Source organism: Acipenser ruthenus, chromosome 20, assembly GCF_902713425.1.
Source record: "Acipenser ruthenus chromosome 20, fAciRut3.2 maternal haplotype, whole genome shotgun sequence".
NCBI classification, from domain to species: Eukaryota; Metazoa; Chordata; class Actinopteri; order Acipenseriformes; family Acipenseridae; genus Acipenser; species Acipenser ruthenus.
In genome coordinates this window covers 629,871-642,598 of record NC_081208.1, presented here as the reverse complement: position 1 = coordinate 642,598, position 12,728 = coordinate 629,871, and the positions used below count along the sequence as shown (strand labels likewise).

At 41.5% G+C, this 12,728-nt stretch overlaps 2 protein-coding genes across 2 annotated transcripts in view; one reads left to right on the top strand and one right to left on the bottom strand.

Moving 5' to 3' along the window:
• Window positions 1–11,845, bottom strand: part of LOC117963825 (paired box protein Pax-7) — a 101,224-nt gene extending 89,379 nt beyond the window's left edge. The window contains exons 1-3 of the mRNA XM_058992977.1: window positions 11,554–11,845; window positions 5,961–5,994; window positions 838–928 (exon numbers count right to left, since the gene is read on the bottom strand). The gene's annotated coding sequence lies outside the window, so the exon portion shown is untranslated. The remainder of the gene's footprint in view (window positions 1–837; window positions 929–5,960; window positions 5,995–11,553) is intronic.
• Window positions 1,555–3,634, top strand: LOC131698809 (small ribosomal subunit protein bS16m-like). Its single transcript, XM_058992978.1, has 4 exons — window positions 1,555–1,727; window positions 1,922–1,956; window positions 2,161–2,421; window positions 2,972–3,634. The coding sequence occupies exons 2-4, from the start codon at window positions 1,944–1,946 to the stop codon at window positions 3,112–3,114; spliced, it is 417 nt and encodes a 138-aa protein (XP_058848961.1). The 5' UTR covers window positions 1,555–1,727; window positions 1,922–1,943; the 3' UTR covers window positions 3,115–3,634.
• Window positions 11,846–12,728: the final 883 nt, after the last annotated feature.

Sequence of the window (12,728 nt, the reverse complement as noted above, 5' to 3'; positions counted from 1 at the left end):
TCCACTCTCTCCCCCCCTCCCCACTCTCCCTTCCTCTCCCCACCCACCCCTCTCCTCTCTCCCCACCCACCCCTCTCCTCTCTCCCCACCCACCCCTCTCCTCTCTCCCCACTCCCTCCCCACTCTCTCATCCCCTCTGATTTCCTTGGCTGCATGTGACTCCTCAGTGTATGATACTGCATGGCAAATCCTTCAGTCTCAACCTCACAGGACACAAACCCCTAACAGACTGGAGACTCACTGGCTGACTGACTGGGGTGCTCATCGCAGTAGTAGACAATACTAACCTTTTGTTATGTGCTTGGCAAGAAAGTCCTATCTACTGTGGGATAAAAACAAATCTACTGTGTCTCCACCTAGTGGTTAGTCTGTGCCATGTTTCAACAATCCTGCACACTACTTTGATTTGTGAATGCGTTTTAATTGCGTTTCATCTACGCGAAATTTACATGCCTTCATTTCAACCTTTGGGATTTTGAAATGTAATTAGAGACCCTGTTACCAAAAGCTTTACAGCAATTCATAAGTTATTTAAAAAAATTAATAAAACCGGGTTTAAATGACATTGTAAGCATTTCGATTTTCAGGTCAAAACTACATGCAAACCCCTATGAGATCAAACAGAACCCCAGAACCACGAGCGCAAGCAGACTGATGAAAACGAGTTACAGTAATAATAATAATAATAATAATAATAATAATAATAATAATAAAAATAATAATAATAAGACAATGAGCAATGAAGCGTCTTTATTAACGCTAGCCTTGCAACAAGAAGATCACAGGAAAAGCTGAATTGTTACAAGGGAACCACAGGTTTAAAATCAGCTTCCCTACCTCTTACTAGAAGCACGGCGCTGGAAGTCGGAAGGTCCACAGCCCGTAACCAGAAAGCCAGAGTTCTTACTGTTCGTATTCCTGAATCCTGCTGAAAAAGACAAGCACACGCACCAATTAAAAAATAAATACATATATTGCAATTTTAATAATTTATACCAAGTTTATCGTAGAAGTTTCAATTATAATAATCTCTCTCTCTCTCTTTTAAATAATAATAATAATAATAATAATAATAATTCAACAAGTTCATTAAACGTTTGTTCTCGGGTACAGCTACTGTGTACACGTCTGCCCCCTGGTGGATATTCCGAATTACAAACAAACTGGTAGATTGAACCCTTACTGCTGTGTTGTCATACAAGTTCAAACTGTTTATAATTTTTGTTGAGTGACAATTTATATTGTAATTATGCTATATTTAAATAAATATATAGAATAATAAAATACAATACAAACTATGAATAAATATTATGAAAACGCAGATAGAAATAAATACGCATAACTCGTTTATCTCTAGACTGTAAGTCGCCCTGGATAAGGGCGTCTGCCAAGAAATAATAATAATAATTAATAATAATAATAATAATTATTATTATGCAACTCCGGGGAAATGCTAAGAGTGACTTTGTAAGAACATTTACAGTACATCCCAACAGTGACGTGTTCGACTGTTTCCGACACTGCATTCGAAAAGAGCCGAATGTGTCCGGAGCGGTTTCTCGGGAGCAGGCGATTGTACTTCCGAGTCACCAAGATGGCTGTGCCCGATGCAATGTGACACTAACACAGACTAGCAAAGCGTCGGCATGTTTAAACTGCACACACGTTTTACTCAAATCAAAGTCTGTCACAGAGCTGACCCGGGTGGTATATTCGGACGTTTTAAAGTCAGTATCTTTTGCTGTAATACATTATCTCGTTGGGAATAAGAACATTATCTAATAGTCGCGATTGTATTTTGACTTTGAAAATAACGAATTTAATTTCTGATGTATTTTTTTATTATCTGTACAGCAACCGCGCGCGTTTAAAACGTTCTGCAAATGAAATAATGCGTTTGATTTTTTTTTGTTTGTTTCAGCTTTAACTTATCAAAGGACACCATGGTTCACCTGTGTAAGTCGTGCCCGGCGCTTTTCATTAATAGTTATATTTTTAGTATTACTGCATGGATGGAAAAGAGATTACCATTGCACAGGAGTTTTGATTCACTCTTGTTTCTCTTTTAATGTTTTAGTACTGTTTTGTTTTTCCCCGTATGCATTTACTGCACTTTCCCCTTGGTAGTAATTGGTGTCGCTTTCCCTTCTATTCTTTCAGCCTCTTTGCTGCTGAAGCATTACCACGGGGGCCACGTCGTCATCCGGCTGGCCCTCGGCGGCTGCACCAACCGGCCCTTCTACCGCATCGTGGCGGCTTACAACAAGCGAGCCAGAGACAGCAAGCACATCGAGCAGCTGGGCTCCTTCGACCCGCTGCCCAACATCTACAACGAGAAGCTGGTCAGCCTCAACTTCGAGAGGATCAAGTACTGGATTGCCTGCGGGGCGCATCCCACCAAACCCGTAGCAAGACTTTTAGGTAAGGGGCCACCCCAGCCTGTTACACGACAGCTTCCTCCATTCCAGGTTTTACTACTACGAGCTTGATAAGCCACAGCAGACAGGTAACAAGCTCAGGTGTGTCTTATTAAACTTGTAGTAAAACCATGGGCAGCAGTATGGAGTAGTGGTTAGGGCTCTGGACTCTTGATCGGAGGGTCGTGGGTTCAATCCCAGGTGGGGGGGGCACTGCTGCTGTACCCTTGAGCAAGGTACTTTACCAAGATTGCTCCAGTAAAAACCCAACTGTATAAATGGGTAATTGTATGTAAAAATAATGTGATATCTTATAACAGTTGTAAGTTGCCCTGGATAAGGGCGTCTGCTAAGAAATAAATAATAATCATTATTATTATTATTATTATTGGATCAACTGCTCTGCAATGGGAGTCTTATTGCCATCCCCGGCTGTTTTAAATATATTTTCAAATGTGACCTCGTTAAATAAATTACTAGCTTTAATAGCTATCGTCGGTTTCTGCTACTTACAGTGGTACAGGGCTGATGTAAGAAATGTCTTCCCTCTCCAGGCCTGTCGGGGTTCTTCCCCCTGCACCCCATGACCGTGACCAAGGCGGAGCGATTGCGGAAAACAGCGGGGCAGAAAGAGGCCCTCGGAGCTCCCGGAGAAGTGAGCGAGGAGGCCAGCGAGAGCAAACCAGAGACAGCTTAGACCTGGACTGCAGAACCAAGATGCTTAACATTGAGAACCTCACTCGAACCCGAGTGTGTGTGTGGAGGAGGATTGTGAGACTGGGTCCCCAGTACAGGAGAGAAAGTGCTGCCTCAGGGATGGAAATTAGAATCCTATTGCAGAGCAGTTTCACCCATTCCAGGTTTTAAGGCGTGCCAGATTAGCCGCAGTGTGTATGTAACCAGCACAGGTGTGTCTTATTAAACTTGTAGCAACACCAGGAATGGATCAAACTGCTATGCAACGGGAGTCCGGAAACTGCACAAGTGGAGCAGGACCGATTTAACACTGTTGCATGATGTGCCTAAATGAAATGTGTTCAAGTCCCAATAAATTCCACGTCCTGATCCCTATGTGACTGTCCCAGTACACCAGATACATAACCCAAACGGATCCCTCTGTTTGATTGATAGGATTGCACCTGTAATGTGCTTCTGGACAGCGCTGATGGCAGTGGGGTAAAGAATTTGAGACGCACCCAATAAATGATTCCATTCAACTTGAATTCTTTCCATTATTAATGTTATTGGAAGGGCAGATTGCATTAGCAAACAAGCACAGCTTTAAGATCCTTTTTGTCTGTGCCTTTTGTAACAGAACTGCCAGAAGTACATCAATTATTATTAATTATTATTATTAGGGTTTTTTTGAAGTTACCAGAACAATACCAAGCTCTATGATAAAAAGATGGTGTTTTGCACAAAACTGTTCACATGAGCTCTGACAGTATTGAACAGTTTATCCATTAAGGAGAACTGAAAAGCTACACGGCATTGTTCTCGTTCCTGTGAGGAAGCAGCCAGCTGCTGCTTCCCCTATTAACCGACAGGCTTTGACAGCCGAGACGCGGACGAGGTGAAATGAGCCAGGATGTGAAACGGGCTGAAAACAAGGCAAACAAACAGAGAACTTTCTTTAACCTAGCGTAGCGCGAGATACCGTGCTTTAAAATGAAAACGCAGGTTTGCCGTAACTTATGCTTTCGAAATGAAAACGTATCTTGAATAGACTTGCATGACAGCTTTATGAAAACATTTAGTTTGGTGCAATCATTTGTACATGCAGTGATGAAAGATAATCTCACTGTAGTGCTAGTTCTGGGGAAACACAAGGTGTTTGCTGTAGCTAAGGCGTTATCTATAAACATCTTGGGTCATGATGCTGACAGCCCCTGCGAATGACTCCACTCATTAGGAATGCATTATTGGTTTACAATAGAATGCCGTGACCCTGTTTATTGACACAGGAAGCCAATATAAGATGCATTCTTATTCTGTTTGGTATAAAGGGTGTACTGTGCAAAACAGCAGCACCAATAAAAACCTGAAACTGACGGTGACTTGCAAAACATTCCCTTTGTGTTAAAGGACGGGAGGGGTTTCTCTGATTAAGAGCTCATTCAGTCCTGGAGGGAATTTCAATAGTGTAACTTCCTTGAGCAACAGTTATACTCTTTGCATACTGTTTGCGCACAGCGTTCGACAAAGCATTAGAAACACAGACGCCAGGTAGCATTGCATGTGAATGGGCTCGCCTCTCGCAGCACGCCCCTGACACGCATCACAGAATATAGAAAAGATCTCCTTGTTGCAGGTCAGTTTTTAAGCAGGCAAACTTTATGCAATCTTTTCAAGCGGCTCGTTGCATTTGTTTCAAGCAAAGCTGAAATTCAAGATGGTTTTAGGGATTGATTTGTTCACATGGTGAAGTGTCACCCACAGCAACCTGCTTCTGCTTTCCTGGGCTTCAGTCCCAATGGGCAAGACAGGCAAGAGATGAGATCGATGGTTCTATAGGAATGAGCCCAGGCCCTCGGCTGGCGGGTCTCTCGTTTCAATCTCTACTGCCCACTGTGGACCATTGCGATGGGGAGTCCCAGCTCGTGCTCTTCCAGAACAGGGTCTCGATTGTGCTTCTTTATTATTGTTTAATTAAGCAGTGGCTATTTCAAAACAAACCACCACCATGCTGCATGACATTACGCACGCTTCTTATCACCCCTCATTCAAGCTGTTTATTCATTGTCAATTTCCCCATTGGAAATGTAAGTTTAATGGCTATTAGCGATTGCATTTATGCTTCTGTTATCGTGTTTATTCTGCCTGCGTGGAGGAACTCTTGGGTGGTTTGATAACAAAATGTGTTTATTTATGTTTTGCTCATTATGTTTGCAGAAGGATTTTTATATATTACACACACACACACACACACACACACACACACACACACACCAGCTTACAGAAATTATTAAGATCTGTTGCTCCCCTCCCTGGCTGTCTTAGGCCTGGGCAAATGGAGTTCAAAGTGGGAGAAAAGGAACATTTATTCCACTATTAGTTTTGCAAAAACAGCTAAACAGATTTGAGAATGATCACTACCTGCACCCCCACTGCACTGACCCTCCACACTGCACTGACCCTCCCCACTGCACTGACCCTCCCCACTGCATAGTCATGGCGTTCCTTTATTTGATTTTCACTGTGATTGGCAGCAATGACCTCAATCAGGTTTATTTTCTACAGTATATTCAAATCAGTTTGCCAAGAAAGTAAATAGAGGAGCTTTGTTTTCTTTATGACAAGCATGGGTAGGACTTTCAGGTGCTTTTATTTGATCAAAAGTATCGAAATTCCATTCTAATCATTCCAGGGCTGCAGTGTCAGGTGGCTTCTCAATAGCTTACATGCTTCCTACACCTGAGTAATACATGATGGACTTCTTGCCCAGTAAGTGACTGGACCATGCACTATGGTGACTTCAAAACTGGACAAAGAAAATGTTATTTAATGTGGTACCTGCTTGTGGAATAACTCCTGAAATCTTACCTGTGATGCGTCTGTGCAGGTCCGGATTGTGGAGCTTTGAAAGAAACACATAATGCATTTACTGAGCTAGCTGTCTAGAAATTGATGAGCTTCATCTTAATGCAAACTGTTTTACTGTGCTATTCAGGGGCTATTACAGAAAAGTCTCACTCTTTTTTAGAAACTTTTTTGTTGTAAATTTTACAGTCTCAATGACAATGCATTTTGAATGGAGTTATTCGCAAATGTCACCGATTTTTTTTTCCTTCCCCTTCAAATCTCACTAATTTGAATGCTCTAACGTGGGCACGTCTGCATGAAACACAGGTGTGGTTCCTCCTTTGAGAACAATAGGAATTAATTACAGACCTGTGCAAAAACTTTGAAAAAATGAGTTTGTGTTGAAATGTACTGAAGCATTATGCAAATAGTCAGAAGATTAGCTGCCTGGGTTATCAGGGAGTGTCTTGTGAGCTCATGCTTGCTTTTGTAAAAGCACAAAGTGGCTTTGCACACAGAGAAAAGAGCCTTTATGAGGAGGTGTTTTTATACACATGGAATCAACAAGATATGCAACCTTTGAAACTCGGGCTCCTGTTCACCTAGGCACTGTAATACGAGAAGCGGCTTGCCAATAAGACGCAAATCGAACAGTAAACGGTTAACACGCCCTGTTCTCTCGAAAATCAAATTACCTGTCGTAACTGTCCATTTCTGAAATGTAATGTCTTATTTTGTTTTGCTTGGATGCTTGATAGAAATCAAAAGCGCGCCCAAGCAGAGGATTTGCATTAATTTACAGTATCTGCCGATCTGGGCTAGAATTTGAAACCAGGGGAATGATAGGCGTCTAGGTTTTCAATTCTTTGTTAAATCCAAGGACGATATGGTTTAGCAGATTATTATCCTAATTGTCATTGCTGATAAAGGCATTGTGCACACGCTCTGTATCCCAGCATGTATGACATGATCACTACGTCGCTGCAGCATAACGCGGTAGATGCAACGACAAACGAAGTCAAGTGTGGTAAAGCATAGGCAATGGTAAAACAGAAAGACAACTCTGGTAAATGCATCGCGCAGCGGTAAGGTTAAGTTCAACAACGAGCACTAATCAACCATGTGAACCCTGATACCCTCCAACGCTGTTGCAAAAGGTAACTAATCTCTTCTATATGCAAACATTTACCATTCATCTCGGACTACCGGAACTAAAGTAACATTCTGTAATCCGACAGTAGTGCTAATCGGGGTCTGTGAAACTAGCCGATGCGCTATTGGCATGATTTAACCTTGCAGAGCTGATGAGTTAAGGAGGCTGTGTGGTCCGGTGGTTAAAGCAAAGGGCTTGTAACCAGGAGGTCCCCGGCTCGGCCACAGACCTTGAGCTCCGTCTTTGGGGTGAGAAGTTGTTGTAAGTGACTCTGCAGCTGGTGCATAGTTCATACCCCCTAGTCTCTGTAAATCACCTTGGATTAAATAAACTAAAAAATAAAGGTTTGAGAACAGGGAGGGAAAAACTAAAAACCTGTTGTGTCTTAAGACCGGTACAATTTACCTGAAGCAAATGTTTGCTGTTATTGACATATAGCACCTGTCAAGCTATAACAAGAAAACGCTTACGTGCAGCTGTCAGCACCGCAGCGTGTGTGTCTTTACAGAATCAACACGTGAAAGGTCATGGTTTCAACACTGGCGAGCCCTGTTGCAAAGCACATGACCTCAAGTCAGGTGACAGGTTAGCATGCAACACGTCACGCTAGTTCTTGTTTAAACACCTTGTTGATTTTCATGTAGTAGTTAATAGCAGCCCCCTACCAGTAGCAGAGTATAGGATCCAAAGCGGAGAAACCAAAGTGTGTAAAACATATACATTTATTTTTTCAAAGACTAAGCAAGTCATTATTAGTATGCATCCGATTACCATCGATAAATCTTTATTTTATATAGCGCCTTTCATAGTGGACCACCATCACAAAGAGCTTCACAACAATCGACGTTATCGTTTAGTTAATTCACTTTGTGCTCATGGGCCAGCACAGGTACATCTCTGCTGTAACCAATTAATAAGGTGCGTAAAACTTAATCCGAACAAGAGTGTCGGTTATTTGTAGAATATGTGTAGTACGTACACAGTCTATGAATTGCAGCTGACAAACACTGAGTGTAAAGAGCCGTTTATACTGAAAGCTGCACAAACATTTAACCCGGGGGAGATAACGTCTTATGCAGGAGTGATGGCGTTTTAATGGGCATTAGAATATACTTTGGCTCGGCATGAAAAAATAAACAATGTTCAAAATGTATTCATTTTAATTAAACTGTAACCAAGTGGCCAGCCTTTGGAGTCAGTTTAAGGAAGTGATGTCCAAGCTAATTCATTGTTAGAACGCGGTGTGCAGCAAGCATCTTATTACTCCTCTTTATTTGACACTGAATTGTTCAATTGTACGTGATCACCTTTTATTAAACACTAATACAAGCCCAAATACATTCTGCTATCTCCTTTCTCTAAGCCATCAGATCTCGCAGGTGCTGCTCTTGAACGAACTCTGTTCAGCAGTTTGTTTCACCTGTAACCCGCAACATTCATTTTTCATGGCTAGTTCCACACACCCTGATGAGCACTAATCCTGCACAACTTTTTACACTTGTAACTTTAAGGTCTGTTTTAAAGCTCTTTTCAAAATGTCCGCTCTAGTGCACCAGGGCTTGAGATTGTAATGCAGAAAGGTCTGGTAAAGCATAGGGAAGCATTGTAAAGCACAGAGAGGTCTGGTAAAGCATAGGGAAGCATTGTAAAGCACAGAGAGGTCTGGTAAAGCAAAGGGAAGCATTGTAAAGCACAGAGAGGTGTGGTGCATAGGGAAGCATTGTAAAGCACAGAGAGGTCTGGTAAAGCAAAGGGAAGCATTGTAAAGCACAGAGAGGTCTGGTAAAGCATAGGGAAGCATTGTAAAGCACAGAGAGGTCTGGTAAAGCATAGGGAAGCATTGTAAAGCACAGATAGGTCTGGTAAAGCATAGGGAAGCATTGTAAAGCACAGAGAGGTCTGGTAAAGCATAGGGAAGCATTGTAAAGCACAGAGAGGTCTGGTAAAGCATAGGGAAGCATTGTAAAACACAGAGAGGTCTGGTAAAGCATAGGGAAGCATTGTAAAACACAGAGAGGTGTGGTGCATAGGGAAGCATTGTAAAGCACAGAGAGGTGTGGTAAAGCATAGGGAAACATTGTAAAGCACAGAGAGGTGTGGTAAAGCATAGGGAAGCATCGTAAAGCACAGAGAGGTCTGGTAAAGCATAGGGAAGCATTGTAAAACACAGAGAGGTCTGGTAAAGCATAGGGAAGCATTGTAAAGCACAGAGAGGTGTGGTAAAGCATAGGGAAGCATTGTAAAACACAGAGAGGTGTGGTGCATAGGGAAGCATTGTAAAGCACAGAGAGGTGTGGTAAAGCATAGGGAAGCATTGTAAAGCACAGAGAGGTGTGGTAAAGCATAGGGAAACATTGTAAAGCACAGAGAGGTGTGGTAAAGCATAGGGAAGCATTGTAAAGCACAGAGAGGTGTGGTAAAGCATAGGGAAGCATTGTAAAGCACAGAGAGGTGTGGTAAAGCATAGGGAAGCATTGTAAAACACAGAGAGGTCTGGTAAAGCATAGGGAAGCATTGTAAAGCACAGAGAGGTGTGGTAAAGCATAGGGAAGCATTGTAAAGCACAGAGAGGTCTGGTAAAGCATAGGGAAGCATTGTAAAGCACAGAGAGGTGTGGTAAAGCATAGGGAAGCATTGTAAAGCACAGAGAGGTATGGTAAAGCATAGGGAAGCATTGTAAAGCACAGAGCGAAGGTAAAGCATAGGGAAGCATTGTAAAGCACAGAGAGGTCTGGTAAAGCATAGGGAAGCATTGTAAAACAGAGAGGTGTGGTGCATAGGGAAGCATTGTAAAGCACAGAGAGGTCTGGTAAAGCATAGGGAAGCATTGTAAAGCACAGAGAGGTCTGGTAAAGCATAGGGAAGCATTGTAAAGCACAGAGAGGTGTGGTAAAGCATAGGGAAGCATTGTAAAGCACAGAGAGGTCTGGTAAAGCATAGGGAAGCATTGTAAAGCACAGAGAGGTCTGGTAAAGCATAGGGAAGCATTGTAAAGCACAGAGAGGTCTGGTAAAGCATAGGGAAGCATTGTAAAGCACAGAGAGGTCTGGTAAAGCATAGGGAAGCATTGTAAAGCACAGAGAGGTCTGGTAAAGCATAGGGAAGCATTGTAAAGCACAGAGAGGTGTGGTAAAGCATAGGGAAGCATTGTAAAGCACAGAGCGAAGGTAAAGCATTGTAAAACATGTTAATAACATGGTAAACTATGTAAAAGCACAGTATAGGCATGGGAAGCTGCTGAATTACTGTGGTAAACGTGTGCTCACTTTCAACAGTGACAATACATGGTTTATAGATGTTAGAACTAGCAGATAGGTCAATAAAACAAAACACTGGTTACTGTTGTTAGGGCAACGAGTGCCGAAACTTATCAACGTCTGGGTACACTTCAGACCTATAACTGAAATAGACTGAACCCAATTCTCATACCCTGCTCCAAAAAAATTAAAATGTTAGTATCATCGTGTTTTAAAATGAAGAGCCTGCTTCTTAACTGCATTGTTTTCAAGAGGCTGCGTTTGTTTTCACAGCTTTGGAGACACACCGGAGCTTATATAGAAACGTCGAACTCCGAGGAAACGGGTTAAGTCATTTACTTTGGTATCATAATGCTTTGCATGTCACAGACTAGAATACACAACACATAGTTCCATGTATACAGATTGTTTAAAGTGATGACAAGCTGCATCTCTCTCTCTCTCTCTCTCTCTCTCTCTCTCTCTCTCTCTCTCTCTCTCTCTCTCTCTCTCTCTATATATATATATATATATAAATGATCCTTGGTGTTTTATGGTGACACACACTATCTTATCAACTACAGTGTCGCATTGTAAAGCAGTTACAGTTTGGTGACATTATCGAAAAGTTGCATGAATTGAAAACTATCCTTTATTAAATTGAATATATATATATATATATATATATATATATATATATATATATATATATATATATAAAATTACTCCGGAGTCAAAGTTGTGTAAATAAAGTATTTTTAAAAAACCCATTCACTCCAATATAACCAATTATCCACAAGGTCTGTAAAGGGAGTATTTATTTATGGATTCAGAGAGCGACAGGCTTCCACTGCTAACCGCGACCACATCCTTGAATATCCGGAGTTAAAAGACAAAAAGCAGCTACTTCTGATTTCCACGCATCGTTATTTATTTTATTTATTTGCCTCCAGGTCAGTCCAATAGGAGAGGTATGTTTGCCTGGCAGAGCAGGCAAGTTAAACCCAGCCTGGCACCGAAGCAGCTGTGCCAACCCCATGCCTAGAAGGTGGGTCAATGCGCTAATCATCTACATAATACTGCCCTGAAGCTAACGATATGCGCGCCCATGTTTAATGTTACAGATTAGTTAACACTGTTTGTTTATCAGTGCAGCCATGGCAGTATCAGACAGAGAAATCTGTAAAGCACAGCTTATCGTTTTTTTGTGTTTTAATTCACGTACCTTAAGAAATGCTATTGATGCCGAGATCAAAGCTGGTTCCATTCCTCGCACACCTCAAACAAAGTATTAACTTAGCAACATTGATGTAATCGCACGAAGAAACTCACAAACCCGCTTTAAAAGAGTTTGTAGCTTCGTCCTAATGCAAAAAGAAATCAATCAATAAATAAATAAATATAGCTTCACGCTGCTTGAGTAGGACTGGTGGTTCCGTTCTTGTGTGGAAAATAAATGTTATCTTGGTGACTCGAGAAGATTCAGTCCGACATTGTATCCGTCAGGACTTGACCCTTCCAGCCCCGGTCTTTATTCCATCTAAATTGTTTAATTACACCAATTAACCCTCCATCCACAGTAGCTGTCTAATTGTAGCTGTTAAATCTGCGGGTGACATGGCCCTCCTGCACCCACAGCCCCGCATTGAGTTCTTACCCTGATTGATGGCGCTATTCAATCTAACCACCGCGTTCATTTTTATAAATCTGTACAACAGTTTACCATAGTAAAAACACAGCAACATGTGATAAACCATCATGAAATCATGGGAGGCACATGGGAAAAGTGTAAAAAATATTGTGCGAAAGTATTTATATAATAATAATAATAATAATAATAATAATAATAATAATAATAATAATAATAATAATAGCCATATACTGTAAATGAATAAGGTAATCATGTTTTAATCCACCTGTAGTGTTCACATTGTAAGAGTCATCTTATCAAAGCCCTGCCTTACTGAATCTCCTTTAAGAAAGGCGGGTTCCTGCAGTTAGGCGATCATCCCTTAACGCTGCGCCATCAAGTTATATTCATACGCACCCCGCAAACACGATCCATCAAATCTCATAAAATATGAATGTGTGTTTGCTGAAACAGTTGTGGGTGCTCTATTTTTAAACTGTTCTTTTGAATTATGTTAGATTTTTATTTATTTTTACGTCTGTTGACTTTAAGGGGTGAGTCATGAGCCAGGCTATGGCTCTTTGTATCAACCCAGATCAGATTGTACTTGATAAGGCTGCCCGGCCCTGCTACTAGATTCTTCTCAGCTTTCATAAAACATTATGCTATTTACTGCTGGCAACAATAGCCTGAAACATTGCTTAAAAAAAGAGAACTCAACACCCAAACAGGGGCATTTCCACAAAGCTTAAACTTGCAAACCAGGAGCC